A 17,520-nucleotide genomic window follows, 5' to 3' on the forward strand; every position below is an offset into this window, starting at 1 on the left:
CAATTCTTCATAACAAGCTTGAAAATTATCTTGTGTGTGTGTGTGTGTGGGTTACGATCGCCAAAGGGAAAGAGAGGAGGGAGAGCAGCCGTGAGAAGGGTGGGGGGAATTAGGGTTAGGATAATTAACTTGTTTAAGTATTTGATATGTTACACTTTACCCCTTGCACTTCTAGTTACTCAATTTCTAGCACAGTTTAGCTAATACCATTCATAATTTATTTTATACATGTAAATACCAAGTAACACATAACTTAACACATAATTATCAAATACTTGTTCATGATATTTATTGTTTGTTCACCAACGGTTTGAGTCGACTCGTGTGTGTTTCGGTGAAATTCCGAAAGACTACTTTGTAATGATTGTCATGCGTCATCTAAACCCTAGTTTAAATGTAATGAGATATGCTTTACAGTTCGTGTGATCTTAAGTTTGAATTAACGGAGTTCGGATTAACGGAGTTAACCTGAAATTGATGAGTGTCACAGATACCACCTGTAACACCCCGGCCTCTCGTACCACCAATATTGTCCGCTTTGCCCCCTGATGGGTTGCCCATCCGGGAACTCACGGCTTTGTTTTTGGTTGCCCAGGTAGAGACTTCCCAGGTGGTCACCCATCCTAGTACTACTTCCACCTAAGCGCGCTTAACCGTGGAGTTTTCATGTGCTCCACAGCCGACTAAGCCCAAAACGCGTTGGTGATTGAAGAGACATGACATTTACTTGTGAACCAAGGATCTCTCTTGTCCACGGCCGATGTGGAATAGCCTAAGAGTGGGACGATGTTGTGTTTGCCAAGGGTGTTACAGCGGGATCTTCATGTACACTTCTTCGTTTAAATCTTCATGCAAAAATGCATTATTCACATCAAGTTGGTGAATGGTCCACTCTCTTTTTATAGCTACCGCCAAAAGGGTTCTAACGGTTACTAGTTTTGCTACAGGAAAAAGTGTCATGGTAATCAACACATTCCATTTGTGTGAAACCCTTTGCCACCTGACGCGCCTTGTATCTTTCAATTTCACCTTTCGATTGTACTTTATTTTATACACCCAATTGGAGTCAATGACATTTTTCCCCTCATGTAGTTCTTGGAGGGTCCATGTGCCATTTTCTTCAAGGGCACGGATTCCCTTTTTCATGGCTTCTTTCCACCTCGCATCTTCAATTGCTTGGTGAAAATACTTGGGCTCATGGTTGGAATCAATAGCCGCTAAGAAAGCTTTGTGAACTTTAGAAAATTGCTTATAAGAGGCAAAGTTTGTTAAGGGGTGTACCGTAGAGGATTCTTGATTCGGTGGAGTGCATTCGTGGTCGACCGATGGGGGAAGCTTAACAATAAAATCATCGAAGTGTTTTGGTTGAATTTTTTTTCTTTTCGCTTGGACCTGCTCAACAACTTCATCGTGTGGTAAAACATTATGATTGTCTTGATCTGGCACATATTGGCAGATTGTTTCAATTTCATTTCCGTTCATGTGTTGGGGCAGTGGGCTTGACTCCTCCACACTTGGGCTTTTTATAAAAGGTGTTTGACCCACGTTGATTTTTTCATTTGAACCTTGGCTTTCTGTTAGTTCTTCATTCACTATTGGATTTTTGGTAGCTTTATTTGGTCTCTGCTCTTCATCATAGTAATGCCAAAAAGGTGTTTCCATATGATTCAACTCCTTTAGGTTTACTTCTTTTCTAAAAGAGAAATTGTCTTCATGGAATTTGACATCCCTAGAAGTCACCATTTTCTTGCCTTCAATGTCATAAATCTTGTACCCTTTGTTCCTGGTGTATACCCAACAAACACTCCATGTCTCCCCCTTTCTTCAAATTTATCTCCCTTCGTTTCGGTGCTTCTATAGTAGACAAGACAACCAAACACTTTGATGAAATCATAATCCGATTTTTGGCCGCTAATAATTTCATAGGGAGTTTTGTTTCCAATTACCTTAGACGGTAACCAGTTTATGATTTATGCGGCTGTCAATACACATTCACCCCCAAATCCTCTTAGGAAGATTGGCTTCAAATCTAACTGTTCGGGCGGTTTCAATTAAGTGTCTATGTTTTCGCTCTACAACCCCATTTTGTTGTAGAGTATGAGGACAAGTTGTTTCAAATATCATTCCTTGTTCATTGTATAATTTGAGCATATCATTAGATGTGAATTCATCACCGTTATCACATTTAATGCGTGTTACTAATTTTTCAAATTGTGTGTTTGATATGGCAAAAGTAGTCAAATAAAAACACGTTAATCTGGACACTAAGTAATACTCTAGACTCTTAAACTACTAACCGGAAAATGTACCGGTCGAATCTAGTACAACTAAGTAAGCCTGGATATCGAACCTACGAGAATATTTAAATTACGTAACTAGCAAATTAGACTTGACTAACTGACACGACTATTTAAATATTATTATTAAAGGGGGGGGGGGGTTAAACTAATTAATATTAAACTAAAACTTAACCCTAATTATTTAAATAATAATAAACTATAATGATTACTTAAACCCTAATTAATTAAAAGATTAACAAACTAGTAAATTACTTAGATTAATTCAGATTATGGATGTAATTACCTAGGCTAGAATCCCCTAAGTGATGGCTATCAATTAACTAGGAAAATTAAGTTATGGAAATGGGACCGTAAAATAAACCCTTGAAAGAAAACCCAAACAAGACTCTTGACCCTTCAAGAAGACACCTATGAGTTTCTAACAAGTTTTAAGACACTAGTTTTAAATATTAAACTTCCTTCTGGTTATTTAATTGTTTATGTTTAAGTATCTTTATGGCGAAATCCTACCTTACAGCGTAGAAATCAAAGATAGCTAAGCAAACTCAATTGACTTAATAGACTAAGCTGAAAATCAAACCTAGACGGACTCCTTACGAATAACTAAATCTAGCAATCTTGATCAACAAACATCTCTCAATAACCTATCACCTTACAGGTTTCTAGGCTAGCAGCTCACTTTTATTTATTTGATTAGTTTTATTGATTCTATGATTTTAATGCATATCAATCACAAACTAGCCAAGAACACACAATAAATGACTTAACAAAACCATATCCTATGAAACAATCAACAAGGGTAATGTGAAACAATAAACCTAAGCAAATAAAACCAAGTAATCGTACACATCAATTAAATCAAACTCAACAATTTACTTAAAACATAAAATTCATAACGAACATAATCCCAATCAAAATCCAGCCAAACAAAGGTGCATCATGACCTAGGTAGTTTAATAAGTTTAGCCTAGCATCATGTAATCAAAATCAAACAAAGTAATAAATTACGAAAACATGGTGAAATAATAAAAAAAGGAAAATCAAAGGTGATAAAACCCGTAATCTTCACTCTTGAATGTCTAACTCTTCACCGGATGCTCTCTTGCCTTCAAAACAGCCAAGAATCTCGAAATATAGCTCAAGTAATCTCCAAATTCGTCTGGTGGCTGTAGGGTATTGTAAGGCCCCGGTCCCGGTGCCCAACTTTGGACATTGGATTTACTCATTAACACAGTTCTGCAATCAGAGTTAATTAAAACTTTCGCGGAATACATAAAACTTCAATCATTCATTACAAAACATTCCAAACTTGTCTTTAAATCATAACATAAGTAATTGTGTTAAAACATCATCTCTTTTATCTTTAGATGCCAGCCGAATCAATGCCATGTGTCATTCTCATGCTAGCTCTTTAAACCTGTTCACCTGCGTGCATACTAAAAGTCAGCTACGTTGAGTGAGTTCTAGTTAATCAAGCAACTTACCATACAACAATTACATGCATTATATACGTATTCGAAGACACATAGTCCGCTGTCTAACCTGCTCACCTTACCACTTGACCACTAAACTGTCACATACGTCTTAGCCACTTGTTTACGGGAGTATGTAGAGGCTTGCCCTCCCACGTACTCACATTATGCCACTTTAATAACGAAGGCACGTAGAGGCTTGTCCTCCCACGTTCTCTCGTTATGCCACTTAATAACGAAGACACATATAGGCTTACAAAAGATTTTCACCTTATCTTTTTTTCCTAATATGTAGCATCTTATAAGTTGTATGCTTACAAAAGATATGCATATTGTAACTATTGGTTAGTTTTTATATTGACTATACAACAGATATGGTTAGTTATAAAAAAGATTTGTTATGTGTTGATGGTTGCCAATAGGCTTTGGAGTGGTAGTTTGTATCTTTGTGATCGACCAAATCACCAAAAGTCGACCAAAAGATATAGGGCACCTGTAGCACTTTGTGTAGTACATGAACCGGGACTTATCGAGCTTTGTTATTCTGGCTAGGCATGTAAAACGAACTCGCTACCAAAGTATTGTTTCAACGAATGTTTAGTTTACCTTAGTCTTTTAAGTGGTTAAAAGAAGCAGTAGTTGTGAACACAAATAATGTTCTCTCTTTTTTAGCATATCGTTAAGTTTCATGTGTAAAGTGAAGTATAAGAGCTCTTATAACTTGTAAGAGAAGCATACTAAGTTGTACTTTACGATGAATAATAGAAAATGTGAGTAGTTGACTTTTTAGTTTTTAACATATACTAGGATGTAGGATCCCGCGCTTAGCGGCAGGACCATTAAATTGGAAAAAAAACATACGCGAAAACGTTAAATCACGAATGCGCTGTGAGTCGACACTAAGTCAGCCTGTATCAAGTTACGACATTTGAACTAAACAAAATAAATAAACTCGTCAATGCCAAAATACAACAAATTATCACACGTAGAACAAAAAAATCCGGCACGTTACTGCTACGAACCAATGCAAATTCAGTTAGCATTAACGATACCAACACAAATTCGTAAACATAAATTGGTAAGCCAAAAAATAGTTAAAAGGTGCGTTATCAAACGTTGAAACACGGATACAAAACAATGCAACGATGAATATTTTTAGATCATGAAGTTTCAGTCATTGTAGAAACGAACTATAAAAAATTACGAAAGCAAATATTAAGAAAAGCATTTAACGAATATATAAACATGTAAAACCGACACTTGTGCAAGTTTAATGTTTAAATATATAGTTTGTATAAATAATATAATTAGTTGGAAAAAAAAGTAAAATAAAGGAAATGAATCCATCATTTTTATTCTAGGCTAGTATAGGAATTTAATGGTTGTAAATAATATAATATTAAAAAATTAAATAGTATATATTTGAGAAGGAGTAAATCTTCTTCTTAATATATATAATAATGTGTTTAGTTAAGAAATAAATTAAACTAAAATTATTTCACCCAGGTCACTTCATTTGAAAGAATTCAACAATATAGTAACTCATGTGTTATGCCTTAAGTCACACTTATGCGTTTGGTTACACACCGCATACATGCATTTAATTTGGCTGCATATCATCAAGTATACATTTGTTATATGTTTTTCCAAATATCGCCTTCATGTGTTAAATCACCTTATCCAAGTCAATGAGCCATATATGATATGAGAACTCACATGGCATGTGCTGAAACCGGTAAACAATTTCCGATAGGCAAGTTCTCACATAAAAACGTTGCTCTTGAACATCTTCATCAACATACCATGTGTCCTCTCTTGGAGATTATTCATCCGGACGAAGAAAAAGATATACAAATCAAGGCCATGTAGACCAATTAAGCGTCATCCGGCGCACCTGAAGTATTCTTAAGACAATAATGGTTTGTACAATATAATTGTTCCACAATGACCAACACTTGATATGAGTCTATCATAGCATAAGTAGCACTACATCATATTAAACCGGATACACTGAATTTTAAGCCGAATTCAGTAAGCTTCGACTATCCCCTTAAGGCTTGGCCCGTGCCTTCTTATAAAAAAATAGCTAGCTAGCCTCATATAGTGAATAACTTATGTAGAACACGATTGAGAAAACAATAGCATGTAACTGTTTAATTTGAATATGTTTCAAGTTTGCAATAGATAATTTTATTTAATATTTAGGCCATATATATATTACAATATTATTTTTACTTTTATTCAAGGAAACCCACATATAATAATATGTAAAACACGATTACAAAACACAAAACACATATACTTCACGAACTAGACTTGTTCCTTCTTCACCTCATTACATGCATCTTCATCCACACTAATGCACTTATACTTCTTAGCACAATAAGCATATAACACCAAGTCAATCACGGTCAACAGCGCAATCAGAAAATAAAACCTATCCATATGACCATCATTCAAATTCTCAGGAATCCACCCCACGTCATCTCCCCGAGACGTAATACTCATCACCATATGAACCAAAAGACTACTAACATAATTCCCCAACGATATCGACGCCATACAAAGCGAGCTTCCAAAGCTCTTAATCCCATCAGGAGCCTGACGGTTAAAAAACTCTAGTTGTCCAACATACATAAAAACCTCGGATGCTCCAACAAGCACATATTGTGGGACCTGCCAGAACACACTCATTGTACTCGTATGTTGTCCGGGAACTGACTGTTTAAGCTTCTCAACCTCTGTGACACCCGCAGCCACCATTGCGAATAGACCTATTACTAAACCGACTCCCATTCGTTGAAGCTCGGTTAAACCTTTGGGGTTTCCGCTTATTCGTCCAGCTAAGGGGACTAATATTTTACGGTAGAGTAGGGTGCAAACGAGGACGCTAAGGATGTCGAACACTGACATGCTGGCCGCTGGCAAACGGAAGGTGCCTATGTGGGTGTTCATGACTGCGCCTTGTTCGACGAATAGTGATGCCATTTGGGTGAATATGACAGAGTATATGATTGTGCAGAGCCAAATTGGTAGCATTCTGATCACACATTTCGCTTCTTCTACTTGTGTTACGGTGCATAGTCTCCAGTTGTTTTTTGGGCCGGATAAATCGTTCTCCGTCACCACCGCCGCCTTATCTAGACATCTGAAACATTTTAACGTACCGTAAGGTTTTGTTTATTTTCACTCATACATTGGAGTCTAATGTTAATATCTTATTTCTTGTATTGTAAGGAAAACTAAAGTATATCATATCATATTTGAGAGTTAACTATTCATTCATTTCTACTAATAAAAAAAACCGTTATTTCTAAGACAAAATTAAGTGATATAAAACATTATTTGTTAAATAAAATAATTAACATAAAGTACATTAATTTGTAAATATAAAAACATTGATATTATAAACAAGTTAAAACGAATGTTTTGATAAATTAAAAAATGTTAGGGTCATTTAAATATGCAGCAAAGTGTAGTGTAATTATATATGCAGCATAGTGTAGTGCATAGTGTAATTACACTACACTATAATTGCAACTTGTTGCATATGTAATTACAATATTTGATTCGTGCAGTTGATACTTTAATTTAATTTGTATTTGATCCAAAGCTATCCCGTAATATAATGATATACACTTACTTGTATTCCTCGCTATGAAGTATCTTTCGACTCCCTTTAATGGCCGAATGCAAGCCATCAACTTCATACAATTTCTTCTCATCATCCACCGGTACCCTACTTTTTCGACACGCAGCAACAAACACCTGAGCAATACGCGGCAAAGGGTTTCCCGACGCCTTAACATAGCGGTAATGAAACGAACCACATAAGAACGATAACAAGCCAACTAGTGCAGACCCCATAGACACCCAAAATCCAATTGTCCAGTGCCCAATATCTTCATAGTACACTAGAATGGTGTTCGAGAACAACGATCCGATGTTGAGTGCCGCATAAAAGTAGGCAAAGAAAGCCCCTTTCGCGCCATTTTTTTATACTTGGTGTCTGACTCATCGAATTGGTCCACACCAAGAGTTGCTAATGTTGGCTGGTGCCCACCATATCCTAATGCAACCATGTAAATCGACAAATAGAACATCATCGTACCCTTCGTTGATGTCGGCATGCAATGTTTTACTCCGTCTCCACATCCTGAAGGTTTCAGTAGAAATAGCGAAGATGTTAATGATAATAACACCAATCCCTACAAAGCATGATACATATTGATATTAATCATATTATCATGTTAGAATTTCTTATAAGGTTATAAAATCATATGATAACTACAATAAATTATCAATTTGTAACATAACATGTTAAAAAACAAGATATTAAATATATATGTAACGTTTTTGTGTGTAACAAAACACTATGAAGTACTTACCATGACTAAGATAACTTGAAAGAACATGCAAGTGAGATAACAACCCCAATAAGAATCACTAAGAAAGGCTCCGAGGAGGGAGCACAAATAGACAGTGCCGGTCCATTTGCTGACCGTATTGGCAGCATCAGCGTTGCCTTGACCCATGACTCGGGTCAAGAACAACACTAAGTTGACTCCAACGCCAAAGAATGCAAATGTGGCGAGGGCTTGATTTGCTGCAAAAAGGGACCAGTGTTAGATTTATTTGAAGTTCATAACATGTGAACAATGTATGTCATTAATGTAGTTTGATTGCGATGTGAGATTACGTACCAAGTAGGAGAAATGCTGGAGCCCACCCTCATATTTTTCGTTTCGGCATGTGTTGAACTACACTTGCGGGTTCTTCTTGCTAGTATATATACATGCCAAGTAAATATTAGTATCCATCTAATATTTCAAATATAAACTAACTTAATAAATAGTAAAGATAACCGTGCTTTAGACTTTTAGTACTTTTATACGTAGGTATCTTTTATACTTTATAAATGGGTTGTACAAATTTGACACTTGTTGTTGTTGTTATTATTATTATTATTATTTATACATTAAATTCTTATCGTGTATATAACTTAATTAAAATTTTAAAAGTGAGTAATGTTGGAATTCTAATAAAACCAAAAAATAAAGCAGAAACGTATGACTATAAATATACCAAAAGGTGGTCATTTCATGATTCACGTTACTCTAGAATATGACTTTTAAAACATTCTTTAACATGGTACAACATAAAGTATGCTTAATTTAAAAGTGTTGTATACTTGTATCATATGTTATATGAGTTCTAAGTATCATAAATCGTGATACACGTGGTATCTCACTACTATAGATTGGAAAAGGTGTTAAAAGCTACCATCTTTTACCCAAATTTATGACGGATTTTTAAACGGGTAAAGAAAGTACTAATTAGTGGCGGATTTTATGACTAGACGTTTTTAATGCCTTTTTTTAGTAAAAGAATTATATCAAATTATGAGATTAATTAAACATGGAATAAAATAAAATTAAGTTCTTACAATTACGGAGATCTCCAAGGGGACATTGTTGAAGCCATTGGTACTTCTGATCAAGGGTTCCTCTGCATATATATGGATTCATCAAACTTGTTTGAATATCAAACATCATGAAAAAAAGAAAAATAAAAACAAAGGAATACCAACAACGGTCAATTCTATCAACAATCAGTCGATAAATGTGGTTACTGAAGGATTTTTGTCAGTAACGACATACTGATCTCATTTGTAAGAAGTTACTGACAAATATTACTGAATGACTATTTAGGTAATCTGTTGGTAACAAATCACCGACAGATTGTTGGAGTAAAACTTTACAATTTTATAACAAAAGTAGGTTGTCGGTTGTAAAATTTAATACTAGGTTTCCTGTCACCATGCATGTATTTAAATTAGGTTCTAAAGAGTGATAACTTGTAAAAACAATTTTATGCAAGATTAAGGTATAATAAGTGTCCAATAATCTAACCGATCATGCATACATGCCTAATTAATACCTTGAATAGCAGTAAAAAGAAGCCACCACGTAAAAAAGTTAGATGACAATTAAACACTTATTTACGTTTAGTTCATTAATTAAACTATTACCCAAAAATTTAAAATAAACATAACAAAATATCAAACCTTTTATGGAACTTTGCAACGGAGAGGATGACTGATTCCGGTGATGGTGAGGAGGCTGTGTTGGTGGATACGTACGGTGGCGCCTCCAGATCAGGCGAGTTTACAAGCACTTGGCGTAGACAAATTCTATGAAACCTTTGGAAACTTATTGTCATTTACGTTAAAACAACAATCGGTGTATGTCTAGATCGTACTAAACGCGCACAATCTTTGTCTTTCAGAATTGAAAGTTCAAGAACACTAATCTGGACATTAGAGACATGAATGTAGGAAATATTAGAAATTAAAGTTTGGGGATTTTTGCTAATTTGTGAGATGAAGATATATGATAAGTGTATGAAGTATTATTATAAGTGAGGTGATAACATTTATCAGTGGTGATATATATATATGTAGATGAATAGAGAGGATTGCGTAACAAACTCCTAATAAGACTCCAAAATTGATGTCTGTGAGTTCACACTAATCTATTTTTATGGATGTTATTTCGGGTAACTATATTAACAACTTAATTATTCAAGTGTCTGAACTCGTCTAGTAACAGTCTTACCATAAATCGGACCGGTTATAAATATTAATGAATATATAGTTTAAACTATAAATAAGATTTTGAAAAGAAAAATAAATATTTTACCTAATTACTAGTTAATTTTGTTGTGAAACAGTGTTATAGTAATCATTAGCCGCTAGTCGACTGATGGGATGAATGCTAACGATTAATCATGATTAACTAGGATTTATATGTGATTAATCGGTGTCTACTCATAATTTTTATAGTAGTAAAAGGTTACCGATGACACTCACTGTTATAAACTGGTATCCACTTTTTTAAAACTAAAGTCACGTTTTCTAGACTTAAACTTTTAGAATAAAGGTGGAAAATTTTTAGAATAAAGCAGGAAACAATTGTGATTTAGCAGGATCTTAGGTAAAAGGAAAACAAAGGTTTAAGAATTTATTAATTTATATATGAATTATTCCGTGTTATCATGTGAAGAATTATTGCTGTTATCTATCATCTTTTTATCAAAGTTGAAAATTGATTCTATTTAAGTCGTTATTCTTGGATAGTTTATTTAATTAAAATTCTATAATATAACATATTTTGTTGAAGTCTCTAATTTAGTTGCACCAAATACATTTAATATTATGCTAAGATCGTTGCATTTGTACTAATGTGGGCTAGATAAAGAGTTTGGAACCCTCTAATATCCAAGTTAAAATAAAAAAGAAAACACAAATCTTTGTATGATATTTCATTAATTTTGTTATTTTTTTGTCAGACCCCTAGCTAGGATTATAAAGTAACTCACTAAAAAAACTATATGCATTCAATTAGCCATATCCACATAATAATTTCTGTACAAATAACATTGTTGTAACTAGTTTTCATATGATCTATTATTTATAAGAAACTACCATTTTAAGGGCGTTCATCATTGCTAGATAACCCAGTAAAATATGTAAGATCATATTACGAATTATGTATTATAGTCTCAACCAACAATGCTTGACATATTATCATTGATATGTCTGGACATAACACATGTTAACATGCGACAAAATCGATCACTTTCATGTATCTACTCATAATTGCTTCAATTAATCCACTTGATCTTCACCAAAAACAAACTCAAATAAATTGATGACTTCAATGTCATAAGTACAAATATAGTATGATGCTTGCCAACGGGAATGGCATTGCCGAACATCTAACTAACTGAGTCAGCACTTACATTTTAAGAAAAACCTCATTAAAATCACTCTTGTATTCACCACCTAAAAAAACTAGAAACCAAAACTCCCACCAATACAATTTCTTATCAATGTGATAATGAATTGAATTTTAATGCGTTTGGTATAAGTTTGTGTCTTGGTGAAGAACGCAATACCTGTTTATAATCGTGAGTGAACAAATATTGGTTGGAAACTTATTACAAGTGATTAGTTATTCTTGAATATGTTTTAGATTAAATGTCTATTGATTCGATGCTAGCTAAACCAAGAAATGAAAATCCATATTCACATGATATAATTAGTCAATCAAAAACTCAAAATAAGGCTTTGTGTTGTGAACGGTGCTAGGAGGACATGGAGAAGTCATGTTAGCTGGTTGGGCGCGCAACGCCACCATAGGTCATAGGTGGGTCGTTATTGGGCGTTAAGGAGCTTGATGCGGAGGTTCTAGCATACACGGGGCAAAGGTTTGTTTTAATTCTTTCATAGTATATGTAACCCAATCATATAGCCATATAGGTTGAACATGTGATTTTCTTTTAAAATACCCATTTTTTAATTCGTTACAGGTAGAGATACGTTTGGTATAGGTAGAAAATTATGTAAAAAGAAACGTATAAAATATAAATACTAGCATAGAGCCATAGACAGTTTCGTGTGACGTGTCAGGGTTATCAGGTCATGACGTCATGTATGAAGCCCATTACTAGTTCTTGAAAGGCCCAATCCAAGGCCCAATTAAGTTGCAACCCTTTCTTTCTATCTCACCAGCACACTGCACACAAGATCCACCTGTGAGCTATTGGCAATTGGCGCCTCACGCTGCAGAGTAAGCTCACTAACTCTCAATTTGATGCAGCTGTTGTTACGTACTGTTGAAATTTAAGTTTACTGTCACTTAACAGTATACTAATGCTTGAATGTGCACAATACGAACCGAAATTGCGTTCAGTTTAATCATCGCATTTGATTTCGTTCAATTTGATATTCTGAATATGTTGAATTTGATCAATTGTTTATTAAGGAACGTTAATACTTTAAAATTATGCTGAAATTGAACGAACTTTGTAGAGTCTATCCACTTTGATTTATGTGTGAAAAGCTTCTGTTAGGCTACATTATTAGTAATCCTATTATATAGCATTTGAAATTTGGTAATGTAGGTGAAATAATTCAAAATAACTGTAAAATTCATAGGTGTATGATATTTATGTATTTGTAATAACTGAGAACCAGATCTGTTTATAAAAAGAGTTTATAACTGTCTTAATGCTCAAACTATGGATAAAATAATGACTAATAAACAATAATAAACAAACTTAAAGAATAATTATACATAAAATAATAATAATAATAATAAGTAGGGGTGAGATCCGGTACAAATAAAATTAACATACTAAACATACAAATAACTAGAATAATTATAGTTTTGAACTAGAGTAATTATGTTATAAAAAATAATATAGTATAATAATAATTACTCTTGTTCAAAAGTTATAGTGTAATAATATTTACCCTAGTGTTAACATAATTACTCTAGTTATGTTTACACTTCTCACGATAAAAGTCATTTGTATTTGATCCAATCCCATAATAAGTATAAGTATAATAAATAATAAACAATAAACACAGTTAACAGTAGGCTTAGCAGCATTTTACCAATCTCCCTCACATTCAGCAGTGATACTTGAGCCAAATGTTAACTTCAATTCTATATTCATAAATTCATAATTTGTAACATTATTTGTAATTCTCTTATTATGCTAACAATATGTTTTTTCTTTAACTGTTAGTTTAATATTTACAAATTCACATTTTCCATCTTATGCAAAATTTGAACTTCAGTTATGTTTTCTTTGCTAGATTGCATATACTCAAAATGATGGCAATTGGTGCTTCGGCTCTGCAAATAACTGCAAGGCCGTCTGTTTTTCTTACACAAAGAAGTCTCGGGGCTACAATGGCAACTTTTGTACATGAGTCCGATAGAACTTTGTCATCTAAGCTTACCAGCTCTTCTCATCTGTCATCGGTTCTAAAGCTTAATCATAAATCCACAACAACTCGTCCTAGGTTTCAAAAGTTTGTTACGAGGTCGATGTCGGACGCTTCTGGAAGCAAGCCTGTTTCCCAGCTGTCCATTGACTTAAAAGGTTCGAATAAGTTGGATCCTTGTATTTCATGTTTTCTAAATGAAAGATGCCATAATGGTTATGTTATTTCTAAATTGTAATGTGAAGGTAAAAGGGCATTTATCGCCGGTGTTGCTGATGACAATGGATATGGTTGGGCTATTGCAAAATCTTTAGCTGCTGCGGGTGCTGAAATTCTTGTTGGAACATGGGTGCCTGTAAGTAAAGTAGTTAAACTCATACGGGTCAAAGGAAAAAAAAGTTATTTAAAAAACACACAGGTCAAATGGGTCAAAAAGGTTGATATTCACACATGTTCTGTTTCTACAAGGATTATATCTATTCATAGCTTAAGATTATAGTTGTATAATTGACGCATTTGTTATATATACATAGATGTGTGCATGCATGCATATCAAATTATGGGTCAAGTCTAGGGGTGTAAACGAGCCAAGCCGCTCGTGAGCTACTTGATATCGGCCAGCTAAAAGCTCGAATCCGAGCTTAAACACGCTGGAGCTTATAAATAAGCTTGTTTACTTAATGAGCCCGAGCTCGATCCGTCTTGTGAGCCTAAACGAGTCTAGTGGTTATATAATTTGTATTTAATATATTAATATATATATTTATATAATAATTGCTATTATATATAAAATTATGATAAAAGTAACTAAACAATACATATTTTGTTATATATAAAAGTTATAAATACTAAGAGAAAAGATCAAATAAGAAGTTTGATTATCCTAAGAAGGCTAGGAAAGAGGGTATTTTTGTCTAATACCTTAATATTGAAAACCCACTTAATTTAATTTCAAAAACCCACTTAATTAAAACCCACTTAAATTTTCACTTATCTCCTACAACCACCACCGCCCACCGCCACCACCTTGCCGGAAAAGTCTTCGGAAATTTTGTCGGAAAATAAAACACTATGAAAAATACAATGAAAAAGACACAATGTAAAAAACACAATGGAATAAACACTATGAAAATAAAAACACAATGACAAAAACACAATGAAAAACACAATTAAATTACACAATGTAAAAAACACTATGAAAAAAACACTATGAAAAAATAAAACACACACTTGCAATACACAATTTTGTAAAACACAATTTTGGTAAAAAACCCACGATTTTTTTTTTTATTTTTATATAGCAATATGGTACTCATATAAAAGATAAAAAAACACTCGTTATTATGGTGAAATTGTTTTGAAAAAAAATGTCGTATAAAAAAGTTATGAGCATTTTAAAATGATGGGGGTATTTGACATGTGACTTGCATGTGGAGAGAGAAAGTCAACAAATGTGTTATCCCTGTTATGCCGTTACCCTTATTTTACACTTTATGATCTCTCTAATCTAATCTCAATCATTCAATTTTAAAATGAATGGACAAGATTATTTCCTATCCTTCTTAGTAAAACTAATCTTCTTATTATAACTCAACCCTAAATACTAAATATATATAAAAAATAGTTATTATTTCTAATTTGTCTATTTGACCTTTGGATGTAGGCGTTAAACATATTTGAAATGAGCCTACGCAGGGGCAAATTTGACGCATCACGGGTGTAAGATATTAACTTATTTTCAACGTTAGTACAATAGCAAGTGTAAATTTATAATGAATAACGTCTTCCATTCTTTCAGACTACCAGATGGTTCTTTGATGGAGATTACTAAAGTTTATCCACTTGATGCCGTTTTTGATAACCCTGAGGATGTACCTGAAGATGTTAGTAGTGTTTTTATATAATATAGTATAATACAACTGTCATAACAAAGTGTTCAAATAATGAAAACCATATCATTGACTTGTATTGATGTGGTTTAATCATTTATGCAGATTAAAGCCAATAAACGTTATGCTGGATCAAGTAATTGGACAGTGCAGGTGCATGCTAAATTATAATGTATTCCACTAAAACTATAATTTTCCATTTGTGTACAGGTTTTACTAATTTTGGTTATATTCAGGAAGTTGCAGAATCAGTAAAGCAAGATTTTGGTAGCATTGATATTTTAGTCCACTCACTTGCGAACGGACCCGAGGTTGACCGTTGACCTATTCATGAACCAAAATATAGCATAATTTTTTTTGTTACTTAACAAATGCATAATCATAGTATTAATAATACGTGATTAGGTCACAAAACCGCTGTTGGAGACATCGAGGAAAGGTTATTTAGCAGCAGTATCTGCATCAAGCTATTCCTATGTTTCTCTGCTTAAACATTTCCTTCCAATTATGAACCCTGGTATTCACTTGCTACATATCACAATATTTCATAATTCTCTTCTGTTTTAGTATATGTTATTATGTATCGCTTGTTACATTCTAATTAATTAATTATCGAGGCTCTCACAGGTGGTTCCTCAATATCTCTTACATATATTGCTTCTGAGAGAATAATTCCCGGGTACATTCCCTTTTCCAGTTTTGACCCGTTTACTTCAGTCTGACTTTTGTTTTTCTGAAACAAGTCAAAAACATTAGTTATTTACTTATTTTATATAACACAGGTACGGTGGGGGCATGAGTTCAGCAAAAGCCGCACTCGAGAGTGACACAAGAGTGAGCTCGTTTATTATCTTCATTTCCTTTACAATATCAAAGAATTACTAATTATAATGATAATGCATAACTATAATATTTTATATTTTGTCCAGGTGCTTGCTTTTGAAGCAGGAAGAAAGCATAAAATTAGGGTGAACACTATATCTGCAGGTGATTTTTATCACTTTCTTTCATATTATTATATGATACATATATTCTTGCGAGTGCACACTATTTTCCTGCATCTGAATTGCACTGAATCATTCCTGGAATTTGAAAACTTTCAGGTCCACTTGGAAGCCGTGCTGCTAAAGCAATTGGATTCATAGATACAATGATTGACTACTCTTTTGCAAATGCCCCTCTACAGAAAGAACTATCTGCAGGTACTTCATATAAAAAAGTAGCAATCTTGGGCCATCTGTATATAAACGGGTCAATTTGGGTCATGTGTTATTCCAATGTTTCACATGGGTAAACAAAGAAAACGGGTCAAATGGGTCGAAAGCCATTCAAAGTGTTTCAAGTCAACCAACCAACCCGACCCAAGAAAAAACTGTTTCGACCCTTTAGGCTTTAACTATTGTATACAAATTATATTTGCTGAAGTTTGAGAAATATATGAACAGATGAGGTGGGGAACACAGCAGCATTCCTGGCATCACCATTGGCTTCTGCAATTACGGGTGCTCTTATATATGTTGATAACGGGCTGAATGCAATGGGTGTGGGGGTTGATAGCCCGTTGTTCAAGGATCTCAATGTTCCAACAGACAAACATTAGTAAATTGCACAGTTGGCGGCTATTGAGAATAAAGTTTTTGAAATGGCGGCTAGTAGATTTATGTTTATATATTAGTTGTTTGTAAGTTAAACTATGATTATGACATTTTAATCATGCAAAATTTTATAATGTAAGTCGTAAAATGCTGCTGAACGGTTTTTGGGCGAAAAATATTGAGGATTAACTACTAGAGGGGAAGGGCCCAGGTTCAAATTTGGATATGAGCTGGTAACTATCATGGTGTCCGTGTCTAGTCAAGCATGTGTTGTAATTAGGGGTTTTCATGGTCTGGTTTAGCTGGTTTTGACAAAATTTCTTGGCCGAATTGCTAACTATGGTTTTGAGATACGACAAACCGAAGTACCAAACTGACTGGGTTGGACGGACTGGGCGGTTTGGTGGTTTAACGATTTGGTATTGTATGTTTGGTGGTTTCAAAGTTTGTTTTTTTTTTTTTTAA

The 17,520-nt window shown here is 34.0% G+C and overlaps 1 protein-coding gene and 1 pseudogene across 1 annotated transcript; one reads left to right on the top strand and one right to left on the bottom strand.

Moving 5' to 3' along the window:
- Positions 1–5,474: 5,474 nt before the first annotated feature.
- On the bottom strand, positions 5,475–8,385 carry LOC143547239 (protein NRT1/ PTR FAMILY 7.1-like; annotated as a pseudogene).
- A 3,948-nt stretch (positions 8,386–12,333) lies between these two features.
- Positions 12,334–17,244, top strand: LOC143547252 (enoyl-[acyl-carrier-protein] reductase [NADH], chloroplastic-like). The gene is made up of 13 exons (XM_077038723.1): positions 12,334–12,405; positions 13,440–13,729; positions 13,817–13,926; positions 15,235–15,290; positions 15,370–15,454; positions 15,566–15,613; positions 15,697–15,771; positions 15,866–15,977; positions 16,088–16,139; positions 16,243–16,294; positions 16,390–16,447; positions 16,564–16,662; positions 16,906–17,244. Exons 2-13 carry the CDS (start codon positions 13,456–13,458, stop codon positions 17,058–17,060), a joined length of 1,176 nt encoding a protein of 391 aa, XP_076894838.1. The 5' UTR covers positions 12,334–12,405; positions 13,440–13,455; the 3' UTR covers positions 17,061–17,244.
- Positions 17,245–17,520: the final 276 nt, after the last annotated feature.

Source organism: Bidens hawaiensis, unplaced genomic scaffold, assembly GCF_021521415.1.
Source record: "Bidens hawaiensis isolate Kalapana, Puna unplaced genomic scaffold, B.hawaiensis_p1.1 tig00014686_1, whole genome shotgun sequence".
Taxonomy (NCBI): domain Eukaryota; kingdom Viridiplantae; phylum Streptophyta; class Magnoliopsida; order Asterales; family Asteraceae; genus Bidens; species Bidens hawaiensis.

Excerpts from the sequence above, each read along its gene's own strand:
- LOC143547252 (XM_077038723.1), top strand. The coding sequence starts at position 13,456 with ATGATGGCAATTGGTGCTTCGGCTCTGCAAATAACTGCAAGGCCGTCT. Across the intron at positions 13,730-13,816 it reads GCTGTCCATTGACTTAAAAG|GTAAAAGGGCATTTATCGCC; the intron begins GTTCGAATAAGT and ends TGTAATGTGAAG. Across the intron at positions 15,455-15,565 it reads CTGAGGATGTACCTGAAGAT|ATTAAAGCCAATAAACGTTA; the intron begins GTTAGTAGTGTT and ends TCATTTATGCAG.